The sequence below is a fragment of the Strix aluco genome, chromosome 5 (assembly GCF_031877795.1).
Source record: "Strix aluco isolate bStrAlu1 chromosome 5, bStrAlu1.hap1, whole genome shotgun sequence".
NCBI lineage: Eukaryota > Metazoa > Chordata > Aves > Strigiformes > Strigidae > Strix > Strix aluco.
This window is the reverse complement of record NC_133935.1, coordinates 34,062,319-34,079,501: the sequence shown is the minus strand read 5'-3', so window position 1 is coordinate 34,079,501 and position 17,183 is coordinate 34,062,319. Positions and strand designations below refer to the sequence as shown.

At 52.9% G+C, this 17,183-nt stretch overlaps 2 protein-coding genes across 4 annotated transcripts; one reads left to right on the top strand and one right to left on the bottom strand.

The window, feature by feature from the left end:
- Positions 1-191: 191 nt before the first annotated feature.
- Positions 192-2,628, bottom strand: LOC141924453 (histone H2A-IV). Of its 3 annotated transcripts, XM_074826928.1 has the most exons (3): positions 2,329-2,628; positions 929-1,143; positions 192-487 (listed from the first exon to the last, which is right to left on the bottom strand). In XM_074826928.1, exons 1-2 carry the CDS (start codon positions 2,626-2,628, stop codon positions 1,009-1,011), a joined length of 435 nt encoding a protein of 144 aa, XP_074683029.1. In that variant the 3' UTR covers positions 192-487; positions 929-1,008. The 3 variants fall into 3 exon arrangements, with proteins under 3 accessions (XP_074683029.1, XP_074683030.1, XP_074683031.1); XM_074826929.1 differs by lacking the exons at positions 192-487; positions 929-1,143 and adding an exon at positions 1,235-1,636 and having other exon boundaries at positions 2,115-2,628; XM_074826930.1 differs by lacking the exons at positions 192-487; positions 929-1,143 and adding an exon at positions 1,235-1,636.
- A 351-nt stretch (positions 2,629-2,979) lies between these two features.
- Positions 2,980-3,562, top strand: LOC141924457 (histone H2B 5). Its single transcript, XM_074826933.1, has one exon. The coding sequence runs from the start codon at positions 2,986-2,988 to the stop codon at positions 3,364-3,366; it is 381 nt and encodes a 126-aa protein (XP_074683034.1). The 5' UTR covers positions 2,980-2,985; the 3' UTR covers positions 3,367-3,562.
- The last annotated feature ends 13,621 nt before the right edge of the window (positions 3,563-17,183 follow it).

Below are 17,183 nucleotides of genomic sequence, written 5' to 3'. Positions count from 1 at the left end.
TACTTATAATAGCGGCTTCTAATTGTGCATTTATTGACGGGACAGAAATGAAACAATGACGGTTTCTAAAATGTTGATAAAGACAGAGTGATTAACCTTTTTCATAACACCAGGCAGGTAAGGCTTTTCCGCTTTTATTATTTCTATAGTATTTTCCTGTCGCAGTAGAGATGGACACGACAAACATCAGATTGTGCAAAATGGCTACTTTATTGTTCTAACAAGCCTTTTTATAACCTTCTTCAAAGTGTGTGTTCATATATGATTGGTTTACTTAGTAACTAACAGTTCATGATTGGGTAATAGTTTCCCTGCTGAGTTGTCAGGACGGCTTCTCTTATCTTTGTCTTGCAGTTCCTTAATCTTGTTTACATAGCTCTTCTCGGGACTCTCCGGCCCCTCATGGATACACTGGAATTTCGTCAAGGCCAAATTCTTCTTCAATCATGCTGGTGGCAGACCCGCTGCCTCCCCCGACATTTTCCACCTAAGAATGTTTGCATGACAGATCATATTTCTCAGCAGGAAATGACACGGGGTATAAACAACAAGGGACATCAGGAAGCTTCAGAAGAATTGAGGCTGTATTTACAGCATTTATCTGAACTGAGTCACGTGGACTCTTCCGCTTACCCTATAGATTTATTTCTCGACAATGAAAGAGTTAAAAATACTTTCATTGGAGGAAAAGTGAAAAGGAAATAGCTTGTTTCTGGATTTCAAAATCTGGGGACCTGCTCTGCCCTTCCCGGAGATATGGGCCCCTTTTCTTTGCCTTCTCACCGCTGCTCCCAGGCGCCTCTTGCAGTGCGAGGCGTTGGAGGATGCTGCAGCGCAGCCCCCTCAGCCTCCGAGCTCTGCGACACCCCCATCCCCTCCGCCCACCCCGGCTTCCCTCCCTCCCTCCCTGCTTCTCTTCTCCACTAACCTCCCTGTTACACCGCGCTCCTTCCTTCGACTCTCTCGCAATGGACCCCGGGTCCCTCCTCCCCTGGAGGCGGATCCGTCTTAAAATCCCCGTCCCTGGCACCGCCGCGGGGAGCAGGAAAATCTCCGCTTGCTGCGGCCGGACCGACAAACCCGGAAGTTTTCGTCGTTGCTGGAGAAACGAGGGGTCCTGGTGGGGATTGTCCGCTCCATTATCTGCCACATAGACGCAACGACGAGATAACTCGGTTTTAGCCAAATTGCACAAACTAAACTCGTGGGATTAAATCACACAGTAAAACTAATACTGCTTAGTAGACATTAAAAGCTCTTTGAGTGTTTTGCTTCTTTTTCTGCTTCCCTCGCTCAAGAAACAAACTGCACACCGAGGAAAGAAACAAATTCGGACATAATTAGTTCATTTCAGTGTACAGCCAGCTCCTCAATCCAGGTGCCATGGCCCAGTCCACGGTTCGCAACAGCTCACGTCTCCCCTTTCCTCAAGCGCGATGGCTGAAGAGGGATGTGTCATGGCGGCTGCCCCACCAGCCCCCGACCTGCCCAGGAGAGGGACCCGCGGAGGGGGCATGTGCTGCCTTTGGTCTGGCCGCCCGGAGTGCCGGCTAAGTGGTCCCATTCACACTGGGTAGAAGAGCCAGATTTCTCTTTGTCTCTTGATCAACAGGCGTTTTCACCTTCATCTCTTCTCCTGCAGTTGCAAAACTGAGTTAATGTAGAGGTGGGACCGTGCAAGTCTCATGAAATTCAACGAGGCCAAGTGCAAGGTCCTGCACATGAGCCGGGGCGATCCCAAGCACAAATACAGGCTGGGCCACGAGTGGATTGAGAGCAGCCCTGCGGAGAAGGACTTGGGGCAGTGATGGATGGAAAACTGACTCTGAGCCAGCAATGTGCACTCGCAGCCGAGAAAACCAACCACATAGTGGGCTACATCAAGAGAATTACTAACAGTAGTAAATAAACCCACTTTCTCAAAGTATAAAAAAAATTTATTAAAAATTAAAGGAATTATTCTGAAAAAAATCACGCAATTAAATTCCTTTGTGAAAGCAGCCTGATTTTTTCAAAAATTAGCATGCAGTGTAAATAAAACATCTTCAAAAAACTCAGGCAGAAAAAAACCAGCATAGCTGAAGCAAACAGATTAAAAAAAAAGAAAAGCTTACACGTTGCTGCCTGCATTCCCTAGAACCGAAACTTCAGAGAGCAACTCAGCCCTTTACGACCGTTGTGGGCGGCTCTGAAAAGAGCCTTTTTTGTCTTTTGTTTCTCGATTAGGCTTAGAGATGTTCACTTGGCTTTAGCCTTGTGGCTGTCGGTCTTCTTGGGCAGCAGCACAGCCTGGATGTTGGGCAGCACCCCGCCCTGCGCGATGGTCACCTTGCCCAGCAGCTTGTTGAGCTCCTCGTCGTTGCGGATGGCCAGCTGCAGGTGGCGGGGGATGATGCGCGTCTTCTTGTTGTCGCGGGCCGCGTTGCCCGCCAGCTCCAGGATCTCGGCCGTCAGGTACTCCAGCACGGCCGCCAGGTACACGGGGGCGCCGGCGCCCACCCGCTCCGCGTAGTTGCCCTTGCGCAGCAGCCGGTGCACGCGGCCCACGGGGAACTGCAGCCCGGCCCGTGACGAGCGCGACTTGGCCTTGGCCCGCGCCTTCCCGCCCTGCTTTCCCCGGCCGGACATCGCAGAGATTCAGCAAAACAGCACCCACAGCAAATCTCCACAGCCTGCGACCTACTCCCAGCCGCGCCCGACCGCCCGCTTATATACCGCCCGAGCGGAGCGGCGGCGCCCTGTCTGATAGGCTGCGGGGGAGGCGTTGTTTCGGCAGCCAATGGGAACGCGAATCGAGAGGTGTCCAATCGCAAAGCTCAGCGCCATGTGACGACACGCAGGAGGACTGCCAACCAATAGCGATGGGACGCTGCCGAGACGCTGCTTTGCAAAGAGCTGCTATAAAAGAGGCAAGCGAGGGGGAGAGCATTAGTCGGCGTTCGGTATTGTTGTTGCGTGTTGTGTGAGAGCTGCGCTTTTGCTGCGATGCCCGAGCCGGCTAAGTCCGCCCCCGCGCCCAAGAAGGGCTCCAAGAAGGCGGTGACCAAGACGCAGAAGAAAGGCGACAAGAAACGGCGTAAGAGCCGCAAGGAGAGCTACTCGATCTACGTGTACAAGGTGCTGAAGCAGGTGCACCCCGACACGGGCATCTCGTCCAAGGCCATGGGCATCATGAACTCCTTCGTCAACGACATCTTCGAGCGCATCGCCGGCGAGGCCTCGCGCCTGGCGCACTACAACAAGCGCTCCACCATCACCTCGCGGGAGATCCAGACGGCCGTGCGGCTCCTGCTGCCCGGCGAGCTGGCCAAGCACGCCGTCTCCGAGGGCACCAAGGCCGTCACCAAGTACACCAGCTCCAAGTGAGCCGCCTCGGCCAGACCACCTCGACCCAAAGGCTCTTTTCAGAGCCACCCCCCTTTTCAACAAAAGAGCTGTGCACTCCATATGCAAAAAAACCTCCCAACTTTCATTCCTACTTAAGATTAATTTTGGTATTATGCAATTTTCTGTATCGGGGAACATTAAATTGCTATAGCAAATTTTAACTATGTTGTATTTTTCTAGGTGATATTGTTTCTTTAATTTACAGTTCTGTTCCAATTTTCTTTTAAGATTGTGGTATGTATGTTGTGCAGTCCATCACTTAATTCTAAGTGTGTTCATGTCATATGTGTTGTACTTGAAGGAGAGAAGGCTTCTGCAGTTTTCTAGTCGGGAAGAACTCAAAACTATTACTAACAAACGTAGCCATGAACGTCGCTGTAGCCGCTATTACAACATCTACCACTTGATGGTGCTCAGTCTTCCTGCTTTTGGTTGGTTGTTTTGGGTTTTTTGGTGGTTTTTTTTTTTTATTTATTTTCAGCAGAAGAGATGTCTACAGTACTGTAGAAGACGTTAGTAACAAAGGACATTTATTCTTAGTTAGCTGTTACCAGTAGCCCGGTGATTAATACAACACAGAAGTCCTTTCTGGAAGTTATTTGTCTCCAGCAGTTTTCTTAAGATTTCTAGTGTGCATGTGATTTTTACAGTAACACGCATAGCTTCTCCTTACAACCGTTTTAGGTAGAGAATGTTCTCCTTGTAGCTAAAAACACCAAATGAAGAGGAATATTTCACACCTACCCAACCTTTCCTGTATTCATAGGTCATTAATTGTATTAAAAGTAAGAGACTAGCCACTGTGGGCTGATGTCAGAAACTATCAGAGTTTGTTGTATACCCACTAATCAGCTCTAAAGTCTTCAGCCTCAACTCACAGGCTTTCTGAATCACTCCATCACATTCTTGGGTAATTAGATGCTGCTGTAGATGCAGACCAAAGCCATTAACCCTTTCTCTCAAAATGGGTCTGAATAAGCCTGAATTCCAAGCAGATGCTGTGGATCGCTGAACCCACTTAATTCATACAGGGACCATAGAATCCCAAAAGTCAACCTTTCTAGTACTGACTGCATGTTGTTTGGTGGTACAGAGACAGGAACCTGGTGTCTCTTAAATCTGCCACCAAATTATCAAAGTTAATTTTAGTTTAAAGGCAGATGGGAACCTCTCAGATTGGATTTCAGATATCCAGAGCGAAGTGGCATCCTCCATGCTCTGTTCCTCGGAAGCTTCAAATGGTGTTGAGAGATCTGCTCTGCAAGTGCCTTAGTGCAAAGTGCCTTAGATTTTTTTTCTAAAAAATCACTGGGGATTTCACCTGGCTGCCATGACTTTTCAAGTATTATGGAGAGTGGTTTGGCAATGACATCTGCCAATTCCCTTAGAACTCTGGGATGAATCTCCTCAGGTCCCATGGACTTGTGCAAGTTCAGGTTCCTCGGATGGATTCAAACCTGGACTTTTCCTACACTAGGAGGAACTGTGTTCCCCCAGTCCTGGCTTTGAGATTCAGAGACTTGAGAGATGTGGGAGAAGTGATTGCCAGGGAAAACTGACACAAAAAAATTGCTGACTACCTCAGCCTTCTCCCTGTCTGTTGTCACTAGATCTGCCTTACTTACTGGGGGGTGTATTTTCTTTAGTCTTCCTTTTCTGATCTTAGTGTGGGCCACGCCAAGCCCACACTAAGGCCATGCCAAGCCCCCACCATGCACATGCTACCCATATGCTAAACCCACACCAAGCCCACACCAAGGCTTTACCATGCACACGCTACCAACATGCTAAAGCCATGCCAAGCACGCACTAAGGCCACTCCAAACCCAGACTAAGGACACTCTGAGGTTATGCCAAGCCCCCACCATGCACATGCTACCAACACACTAAGGCCATGCCAATCACACACTAAGGCCATGCCAATCACACGCTAAGAACATGCCAAGCCCACGCTAAGGTCATGCCAAGCCCCCCCGCCCACGCTACCGACACGCCAGGGCACCGTGACTCACGTGGGCGCACAGCTGGCACTGCCTTTCTTATTATTCTTCACATTCCTTGCCAAGTTCAGCACCAGATGTGCCCTAGCTTTCCAGATCCCATCCCTAGACACTGGGACAGCATCCCTATATTCTTCTCAGGATGCATGTCCCTGCTTCCACTGCCTGTGCATTTCCTTCTTGCACTTCATTTCTCTCAGAAGGTCCTTTCTCAGCCAAATTGGTGTCCTGCCTTCCTAGACTGCTTTCTTACCGATGAGAATCAAGAGCACTTTTCTCCAAAAAAAAATGTCCTTAAATAGATACCAGCTCTGTTCTGCTCCCTTATCCCTGAGGGCAGATTCTCAGGGGGTTCCTGAAACAACTGAAGGTTTCCTCTACTAAAATTCAGGGTCTTGACTTTGACTATGGGCCATTTTGCCTGGCCCATATCCCTCAAGTTCGTGATGGGCCTGGGCGCAGGCTGCCGCCCGGACTGCCACCAATCTTGACCTCTCCAATTAGCCCGCTTGTGTTGGTGAGCAACAGGTCCCTTAGTGCTTCTCCTCTGGTTGGGCTGTCTTTCACCCGGATTAAAAAATTGTCCTCAACACAATCCAGGAGTCTCCTGGATGGCTTACAGCTTGCTATGCTCCTTTTCCAGCAGATGTCAGGTTGACCAAAGTCCCCCAGCAGGATCGGAGCCTGTGAGCGTGATGCTTCCCGTAGTTGAAGTAAGAAAGCTTTGTCAACATCCTCCCCCTAATCGGGAGGCCTATAGGAAAGACCAACCATGAGGTTTCCTTTGTTGGCTTGGCCTCTAATTTTTACCTACAAGCTCTCAACTGTTCATTACTGTTTTTCAAGGACAGCTTTGTGCAATCAATACATTTTTTCACATAGAGGACAGCAACCCTCCCCCCAGCCCTTCCTTGACTGTCCCTTCTGAACAGTTTATAGCCATCAATTGCAGCACTCCAGTCTTGTGATTCATCCCACCATGTGAACTGTGACTGTGCTGGACTATTACTGTTTGCTGAGGAGGATATATGGAGGCATCCATCTCACAGATGCAGCTGAGGAGGCAGGACTGCAGCATATGAGTGCGCATTTCAAACAGGCTGATCAAGGTCATGCATTAAGCCTGTAGCTGCAAAGCCCCATTAACATGTCTTTCACCTTGGGCTGCCTAAGGCTGCATCTTCAGTATTTTCTCAAGGAGGCAGCCCTTCCTGATGCCTGTGCTGCTGAGCATTCATGCTTTATATATGTGATCCAGTTAAATGCATTACAGCTTATGGATGCTCCAGGTACATAAGAAACATAAACAAAGTCACAGAGTCACTCAAGGCAATTCAAATCTGCCCTTGATGTAATGGCAGGCTTTGGATGATTTTATTTTGGCTCAAAGCAAGAGAGAAATAGTTCCTTGATCATTCCAGACCGCATAGTTTTCGATAACTTCCAAGCTCTGCTAAGGGATAACTCCAAGAATCAATTCAGATCAATCAAACAAGCAACCAGTCAGTCAAATTACAAAGTTTCTGGTTTAGTATTTAATGTTTCAAAGTGACACATGTATATAATATGTATGAAAATGGTACTGTACTGGATTAATTTATACGTGTGTATTAACGGTTTGATGAAAAGCCTAATTTTGCAGGGGGAACATCAACACGTGAAATAATGCGCTTCAATGTCACATGAACATGACATTTCCTTTGCTGCTGCGCACTTCGTGCCTGTCATCTGGGATCTCCCCATGTTGCATGCCTGGACTGCTGTTGCCTGCCCCGTGCATTGGGGAACAGCAGCTCCTACCCGCTGCAGGTTACTCTGGGGAAGGAGGTGGCACTGTCTTTCCTAGGCCGTCCACTCCACAAACAGCCTCAGCAAAGGTGTTGTACCACACGGCCAAGTCTTCATTTGCATTTCAAGATGGTGAGAACAAATTGTTAGTTTTGACTTCTGCCTGGCCCGTGCAGCAGTGTTGGTCTGGGTTTTGTCAGGATGAAATAAGAAGTGACAAACATGTAACAGTACACCTTGTTGCAGAACGGAACTGTCCTGTATGGTCTCCTACAAGCCGCAAGCAGCGCAGACAGAGATTGAGTGGCTGAGCCACCTCCTAGCTGTCTGGTGCCGAGGCTCAGAAAACCTGTGATCAAAGGTGGAAAGCAATACTACAAAGATGGGAAGAGTGCAATGAGCTGCAGTGCTTCAGGACGCGGAAGACATCTAAGCTGCCCTTCCTCCTTGTAGGCTGTGAGAAATGAGCAGTGGAGTGTTGCAGATGAGCATGGAGAAGAAAGCTGAGACACTGGAAAGCTGATATACATGGCGCAAGTGTTACAGGCCTTGCAGATTATTCTGGAAGCTTCCCTGACAAAGTGACTCTGCATGCAGCCCAGTATTCACAGAATAAGTCAATCTCATTCACAGAATGAGATCAGCAAAATCAGCAGGATACAGCTGTGACACCCCTAAATTTTGATGATTTCTTCTCGTAACCTGGCTGGCTGGCTGCTCTACCTGTCAGTAGGACCACTGCAGAGGAAAGCCTGGGGCCACCACCAGCACCCACTTCCCCACAGGATGCTGCCAACTAGCACGTGGGCATACAGGCACTGCAGGCAGGTGGTCAATGCGGCTCAGCTTTGATTGACAGCTTCCCTGGGATGTCTTTCTCTCCTCAGGATATCCTGCATTTGCATCACCCTCTCACCCCTTCCACTAGCTCTCTCCTTTGCCCATCTCTATATTGCCTGACTGCACACAGACATCTGAAGCAAGACAGTGAGGGTGGTAACTATTCTCTGCTCAGCTGGACAAAGAAACTGTCTTCTCTGGTGCATAAGAACAGCCACCACAAGCTTCTCTTCTCTGTCGAGGCCAACCATAGAGATGTTCAGCACATTCCTTGGCTGAGTTGCTACAGCTCAAAAGCACCACTCAACGCCACAAATCAGGAGTCAGGACATTTGATGAGGCAGGGGAGAGGTGGATGCTCCATGTTCAGTAATGACAGGCATGGCTTGCATGCTGTAAGGAAGCAATGGTCCTTCCCTAGGAGGAGGACTGGGGATGGGAGAGTGCTGGTATGTAGCAGCTTCCTGGGATCAAGGGGAATAACGAACAGAAGGCACCTTCAGATGGGTGAGGTGGACAGGAAGGAGGACAGGAGAAGGAAACAGGAAGGAAAGACAGAAAGGCCGATGGCCACTATTATTGTCACCTATGGCACTTTGCAGCCAATACTCACAGAAGCAATATTGAACCGCGTCACTCCAAGTCAGCAATGGGTCGTCTTTACGCAAATCAAGGGGAGCCTGCTCTGATATTATCCCAGCATCAGGTATTTGAGGAGGTGATGGCATGTTGAGCTAGAAAAAGAGAACTGTGCAGGATCGTCAATGAAGGCTGATGTCTCAGGGACTGTTGGAAGTAGCTGAATTTTTCCTTCAACCGTCATAACTGTGCTACCATCACTAGCACACTAGATGAGGACAGATGTGTAAATGATGGCTATTTGAAAGGGGATGAGATTCTCTCTGAAGTCTAATTTAACTTCCATAAATACATTCCTAGGTGGACCAATAAGTTCAACAAAGTTTGTGGGGGAGCAGCAAGAAAGGGGCTGCCCCACAAGGGCAAGTGAGCTGGGAGGTGAGGGGGACAGCAGGGCAGGCAGGGCCATGCTGTCATCAACAAGGACACAGCCCCGCAACACCCGCACGTGGCGAGTGGGGCAGGGATGGGAGCAGTGACCGGGGACAACCACGACCCTGGATCACCGGGTAAGTCTGCGGGGACAAGGCTGCGATGAGGTCGAGCCGGGAAAGAGCAGCCAGTGGAGTCACAGATCAGACAATCAGAGAATACCAGGCTGGAAGTGGCCTCATGGACCCTCTGGTCCAACCTTTCTTGGCAAAAGCACAGTCTAGACAAGATGGCCCAGCACCCTGTCCAGCTGAATCTTAAAAGTGTCCAATGCTGGGGAATCCATCACTTCCCTGGGGAGATTATTCCAGTGGCTGATTGTGAAGAACTTTCCTCTTGTGTCCAGTTGGAATGTCCCTAGGAGTAACTTGTATCCACTGTCCTTTCCACATGACTCCTTGTAAAAAGGGAGTCTCCATCTTCTTTGTAGCCACCCTTTAAATACTGGAACATGAGGATAAGGTCTCCCCTAAGCCTTCTTTTTGCAAGGCTGAACAAACCCAATTCTCTCAGCCTTTCCTCACATGGCAGGCTTCTCAGTCCCTTGAGATCATCTTTGCGGCCCTTCTCTGGCCCCTCTCCAGCCTGTCCACATCTTTTTCGTCTAGGAGGGACCAGGCACATCACCTAAGGTAAAGACTGAGCCTAAATGCAACCCCCAAGCCAAGAGGTTAAAACCAGTGGGTGGAGGGTAAGATCTTGAGACATCCTCCAACAAGTCACCTTCAAGTCTGGCAAAGGGAAAGGGAGAAGGAAGGTTCTAGCGACAAGAAGCATGTTTGCCTCACGGGAACTGGATGCAGAAGTACAAGTGGAACTGGAATGGAATCTGCCTGTACACAGCCAATGTGCGGAATAAAGCATTTTCGCTCTGCATTGTCAGCTCAGGGTCGCATTTTCCATCGCGTGGAACACGCGCCCAGAACTCCCCTTCCAAACGTGTGATTCCTGCATTCCAGGAATCAGCTCTTCCCTAAGATCTGAAAGCACTCAAAAAAGTTAGGTGAGGGACAGGCTGGCCGAACATCTCTGTGCACTGTTCCAGCAGGAAAGTCGGGGCTTTGCAAGAACAAAAGGCTGCTAAAATCCCTGTCTTCAGATGTGCAATTTTTTTCCTCTGTCTTAGATACGTTCCCCTTTCCTCTGACATCGGGTTGGTAGATCCACCCTGAACAATGAGTTCAGCTCACTTGTTCTCAGCTCTCCATATAACTTAGTTCTTGTCTAGAGAGACACCAAGCGAACTTTTGTAGCTCGTACGGTTTTGTTTCCTTATGCCTGTGGCTGCCAGGCGAAGTTTGAGAAGCAGCTCCCAAAGGAAAACTGAGTTATACTGCTGTTCTGCTGATCGAGGATGCCAATTAAACTCAGACACCAGAGTGGAAAGAGTGGGCTTATCTTACTCTTAATAATTAAAGGATATAACTAAGTAATACAGAAAATAAGCAGTAAGGAAAACACAGAATAGTACACTTAATTATTACTGCATACAGTTAAGCAAAGCAATGCACCTAATCATTAATACACGATGGGGAGAACAGTGATTAAGTAAGATACATCACCACTTGCATACGTTACTAACATGCAGACCCACGGTTGCTGGGCAGCCCCGGTTGCAGCGAGGATTTGGAGTACCTTTCCCTGCAAGTGGGAAGTCCTACGTGGTGCGTCCATCCGTAGGTGAGGCATCCAAAGTCGCAGCAAGAGGGTCCAGCCTTATATATCAAAAATCAGCAAACCAGAATAACTTGCACTTTTCTTTGAGTGGAAACATCTGGTTTCATTCTCCTGTTGGATTCCACCCACAGCCTGGCCAGGGCTGGGGGGGGGGGGGGGGGTGTGCGGGAACCAGGGGAGTTTCTAACAAGGCTAAACACTTGGGTTCTCAGGCTTGAACACGGCTAAACAAGGAAAGTTGGATACACATCTCACAGCATTTCATCCTCACTACTGATTATATCCTAAACTACATCTTTCACTAGTGAACATACGTATTTCGTTAATGATCAGATACTAATAATTAACACTAATGGTAATACAGATTTTACTAATTAACAGATACTAATAATGCATAACATTTAGTTGTGAGGTTCATCTAGAGGCCAGCTTTGTTTCAGGGTCTATTATTTAGGCCCTAGCACTACAACTGCCTGGGATGTTGTTGTTTTGGTTTTTCGTTTTTGGTTTGTGGTTTGTTTTTGTTTTTACCGCACCTTCTGATACCTGTTCCAGCTGTTTATCGCCGTCTCTTTCTACGGCACTTGGCTTTCTCTCCCAGACAATATGCAATACACATCAGTGTCTATTAGGGAGAAGACTCTGGCAAGTGATAAATGGCAGAGAGGTGACACGTCTGCAAACATCCAACGACAAGCAGGTTTGAATTTAGATTCCTTCATCGCAAGAAAGAAGCCTAAATCCTGGAACCATGCCACTTCCTAAGGGCACAGATCGTACGCAAGCGAAAGCGTCAAGTTGTTTGGTAAAATATTCGGCTTTGTCGGTGGTGGGCGCCAAAGTTCTGAGGAGAGAAGGCGCTTCATCCCACCGATGAGAAGAGGAACTTTATCCGCACCTCACCGTTGTTGTGAACTGTCCCGCTCTGAAGGGACCGAATGAGGCTGTTCTTGGACAGCTAGGGAGAGCGCGGAAAATCAAGTCGCGGTAACTAATGTGTAGCTCTTAATTAGGCGAGGGGTGGCTTCCCTGCCAAATCTTGCGCACATGAGTACGTGCTACTGACGGAAGGCGGGGGATGCTCCTCCCGGATAATCTGCCCCTTGTGTAGGCTGGGAGCAGAGTCTGGACTGCTGCCGGGCACGGTGCCGGGCTGCGCCGAGCGCTGCCTACGCCGGCTCCCCCCGTGCCACAAGGCGCGAAGGGACGCGGGGGACCCCGGGAGACCCCTCGGGGGGGCCGGTGCTGCCTAAGCCGGCTGCCGGTCGGAGCCCTGCTGAGGCTCAGCCCTGAGCCTGACCGCCGCAGGCTCTCCTCTCCGCTTTCGCCCTCCGCGGCTATTTCCCGCGTGAGTGAGCTCCGCCGCAGGTCCGGGCACCGGCAGACGGGGGGACGGGGGGTCTGGGGTGGAGCCCGATACTTCAAAGCACGGCTTCTTGCTTCAGCAGTTCCCACGCTTAGGAAACCTGCACGTCCAATCGCTTTTCCCTCCCCCGCCCCAGCCAAGGCGGAGCCTCGGTACCGAGAGGAGAAGCAGGGCAGGATAGCCGCCGGCCCCACGCCGGTCCCTCCTGGACAGGCCGGGCGAGGTGGGGTGCAGCGGCTGGGGAGGGGGGGCTGCTCCGGGACGCGGCTGGGAGTGTGCGCACCCCCTCTGCTGCCGCACTTGCCGCCGAAGCCCGGTCAGGGTTAATCTGGGGCCCCCGAGTGTGAGAGCTCCGTTCCAGGGCTTCCGGCGGCGGTGCGAGAAACAGAAGGTGACGGAACCCCTGACACGAGTGTTCCCAGAGAGGAATAGCCAGAGGAGACAAACACCAATCCGTTACAGGAATGGGTGTGTAATTAACTCCTCAGTCACAAGGCCGGGCCGGGAGAGGAGCCGGGAGCGCGGCGGGACGCGGCGCCCGGGGCCAGTGCGGAACGAGCCGCGGCTTTACGCTGGGCGCAGCCGCCGAGCGCGTGATCGCAGCGGGCGTCTTGGCGACCATCTCGTCTTACCTGGGCTGAGCGGGGGGAGGGGGGGAGTCCCACCGCCGAGCGAGCCTCGGGCAGGGCGGGCAGTAGGGCAGCGCCGTGCTCGGCAGACGGGAACACGGAAATCCACGAGCGGGTTGATTGGTCCCGGCGCTGCCCGAAAACCCGAAACGAAACTGGTAAAAGATGATCTACGTGAACTGCACAACACGCTCACTCCCGCGGCGTCAAGCAGCAGGAGAAGGAGGACCCCATGTCCTCTTCCAAGTGCTCGGGGGTCCCAGCACGGAGCGCTTGTTTCCAGTGATCTCGGAGACCGCTTCTCTCAACAGCCCACTGCTGCGTTCCGGTACACAGCATTGTTCCGGGGGCACATCCTTCACTTCCTTAACGTTTCGCAACATGTTTCCTATAAAATGAGCTGCAAACGCAAACGGAGTATGCCTCCGACACACACCTCACACTGAATCTCACCGAGACCTACATCGCCCCGTGCTCCCGAACAAGATAGCGCGCCCCGCTTTTACACGCATTAGCTTTTCACTCGCCCGCGCAAACATCACCGTGCACCGCCGACACACACATCGCCCTGCGTGCGGCACTGCCATCGCTCTGCGCCTCCCGAAGCACACATCGCTCTGCGCCCGACGGCGCACCGGTCGCGCCGCTCCTCGCCTACACGCGCCGAAGGAAACACCCATCGCTCTGCTCCGACTGACACACACAGCGCTCGGCGCCCGACGGTGCACGCATCGCCCTGCGGTGGACGATGACACGGACATCGCTCCGCTCCTCCCCTGCACGGGCATCGCTCTGCCCCGCCCGACACACACATCGCTCCGCTCCCCGAAGACACCCCCATCGCTCTGCACCGGCTGAGAAACATATCGCTCCGCTCCCCAGGACGCAGAAATCGCCCTGCTTGCGACAGTCCCATCGCTCTGCGCCTCAACGACGCACACATCGTTCCGCTCCCCGAAGACACTCCCATCGCTCCGCACCGGCTGAGAAAAATATCGCTCCTTTCCTACGACACACACATCGCCCTCCGTACGACAGTCTCATCGCTCCGGCGGTGATGGACACAGAAATGGCTCCGGAGCTCATGGATACACACATTGCTCTGGAGCCGATGGACACAGACTTGGCTCCGGAACCGATGGTCGTAGAAATGGCTCTGGAGCCGATGGACGTAGACATGACTCCAGCGATGGCGGATCACCACCATCACCTCGTGGGAGATCCAGACGGCCGTGCGGCTCCTGCTGCTCGGCGAGCTGGCCAAGCTCGCCGTCTCCGAGGGCGCCAAGGCTGTCACCAAGTACACCAGCTCCAAGTGAGCCGCCTCGGCCAGACCACCTCGACCCAAAGGCTCCTTTCAGAGCCACACACCTTTTCAATAAAAGAGCTGAGCAGTCAATATGCAAAAACCCTTCAACTTTAATAATAAACTATCAGAGCTACAAAAAAGGATACTACGAGATGGACGTGCACATCGCTCCAGATGTCTGATCTCCCGCGAGGTGATGGTGTTGTAGTGCTCCAGGAGCGACATGTAGTCTGTCAGTGCAGAGCGATGGGAGCTTCTTTAGGGAGGGGAGCGATGTGTGCGTTCATCAGAACTGAGCCATGTGCATGTCCATTGTCGCCCGAACGATGTGTATGTCCATTGGCTCCAGAGCCATTTCTACATCCATTGCGTCCAGAGCCAAGTGTGCATCCACAGTCTCCAGAGCGATGTTTGAATCCATCATCGCCGGAGCAATGTGTGTGTCTATCAGCTCCGGAACCATGTCTATGTCCATCGGCTCCATTTCTACGTCCGTGGGCTCTGGAGACAAGTGTCCAACCACCATCGCTGGAGTCATGTCTACGTCCATCGGCTCCAGAGCCATTTCTACGACCATCGGTTCCGGAGCCAAGTCTGTGTCCATCGGCTCCAGAGCAATGTGTGTATCCATGAGCTCCGGAGCCATTTCTGTGTCCATCACCGCCGGAGCGATGAGACTGTCGTACGGAGGGCGATGTGTGTGTCGTAGGAAAGGAGCGATATTTTTCTCAGCCGGTGCGGAGCGATGGGAGTGTCTTCGGGGAGCGGAACGATGTGTGCGTCGTTGAGGCGCAGAGCGATGGGACTGTCGCAAGCAGGGCGATTTCTGCGTCCTGGGGAGCGGAGCGATATGTTTCTCAGCCGGTGCAGAGCGATGGGGGTGTCTTCGGGGAGCGGAGCGATGTGTGTGTCGGGCGGGGCAGAGCGATGCCCGTGCAGGGGAGGAGCGGAGCGATGTCCGTGTCATCGTCCACCGCAGGGCGATGCGTGCACCGTCGGGCGCCGAGCGCTGTGTGTGTCAGTCGGAGCAGAGCGATGGGTGTTTCCTTCGGCGCGTGTAGGCGAGGAGCGGCGCGACCGGTGCGCCGTCGGGCGCAGAGCGATGTGTGCTTCGGGAGGCGCAGAGCGATGGCAGTGCCGCACGCAGGGCGATGTGTGTGTCGGCGGTGCACGGTGATGTTTGCGCGGGCGAGTGAAAAGCTAATGCGTGTAAAAGCGGGGCGCGCTATCTTGTTCGGGAGCACGGGGCGATGTAGGTCTCGGTGAGATTCAGTGTGAGGTGTGTGTCGGAGGCATACTCCGTTTGCGTTTGCAGCTCATTTTATAGGAAACATGTTGCGAAACGTTAAGGAAGTGAAGGATGTGCCCCCGGAACAATGCTGTGTACCGGAACGCAGCAGTGGGCTGTTGAGAGAAGCGGTCTCCGAGATCACTGGAAACAAGCGCTCCGTGCTGGGACCCCCGAGCACTTGGAAGAGGACATGGGGTCCTCCTTCTCCTGCTGCTTGACGCCGCGGGAGTGAGCGTGTTGTGCAGTTCACGTAGATCATCTTTTACCAGTTTCGTTTCGGGTTTTCGGGCAGCGCCGGGACCAATCAACCCGCTCGTGGATTTCCGTGTTCCCGTCTGCCGAGCACGGCGCTGCCCTACTGCCCGCCCTGCCCGAGGCTCGCTCGGCGGTGGGACTCCCCCCCTCCCCCCGCTCAGCCCAGGTAAGACGAGATGGTCGCCAAGACGCCCGCTGCGATCACGCGCTCGGCGGCTGCGCCCAGCGTAAAGCCGCGGCTCGTTCCGCACTGGCCCCGGGCGCCGCGTCCCGCCGCGCTCCCGGCTCCTCTCCCGGCCCGGCCTTGTGACTGAGGAGTTAATTACACACCCATTCCTGTAACGGATTGGTGTTTGTCTCCTCTGGCTATTCCTCTCTGGGAACACTCGTGTCAGGGGTTCCGTCACCTTCTGTTTCTCGCACCGCCGCCGGAAGCCCTGGAACGGAGCTCTCACACTCGGGGGCCCCAGATTAACCCTGACCGGGCTTCGGCGGCAAGTGCGGCAGCAGAGGGGGTGCGCACACTCCCAGCCGCGTCCCGGAGCAGCCCCCCCTCCCCAGCCGCTGCACCCCACCTCGCCCGGCCTGTCCAGGAGGGACCGGCGTGGGGCCGGCGGCTATCCTGCCCTGCTTCTCCTCTCGGTACCGAGGCTCCGCCTTGGCTGGGGCGGGGGAGGGAAAAGCGATTGGACGTGCAGGTTTCCTAAGCGTGGGAACTGCTGAAGCAAGAAGCCGTGCTTTGAAGTATCGGGCTCCACCCCAGACCCCCCGTCCCCCCGTCTGCCGGTGCCCGGACCTGCGGCGGAGCTCACTCACGCGGGAAATAGCCGCGGAGGGCGAAAGCGGAGAGGAGAGCCTGCGGCGGTCAGGCTCAGGGCTGAGCCTCAGCAGGGCTCCGACCGGCAGCCGGCTTAGGCAGCACCGGCCCCCCCGAGGGGTCTCCCGGGGTCCCCCGCGTCCCTTCGCGCCTTGTGGCACGGGGGGAGCCGGCGTAGGCAGCGCTCGGCGCAGCCCGGCACCGTGCCCGGCAGCAGTCCAGACTCTGCTCCCAGCCTACACAAGGGGCAGATTATCCGGGAGGAGCATCCCCCGCCTTCCGTCAGTAGCACGTACTCATGTGCGCAAGATTTGGCAGGGAAGCCACCCCTCGCCTAATTAAGAGCTACACATTAGTTACCGCGACTTGATTTTCCGCGCTCTCCCTAGCTGTCCAAGAACAGCCTCATTCGGTCCCTTCAGAGCGGGACAGTTCACAACAACGGTGAGGTGCGGATAAAGTTCCTCTTCTCATCGGTGGGATGAAGCGCCTTCTCTCCTCAGAACTTTGGCGCCCACCACCGACAAAGCCGAATATTTTACCAAACAACTTGACGCTTTCGCTTGCGTACGATCTGTGCCCTTAGGAAGTGGCATGGTTCCAGGATTTAGGCTTCTTTCTTGCGATGAAGGAATCTAAATTCAAACCTGCTTGTCGTTGGATGTTTGCAGACGTGTCACCTCTCTGCCATTTATCACTTGCCAGAGTCTTCTCCCTAATAGACACTGATGTGTATTGCATATTGTCTGGGAG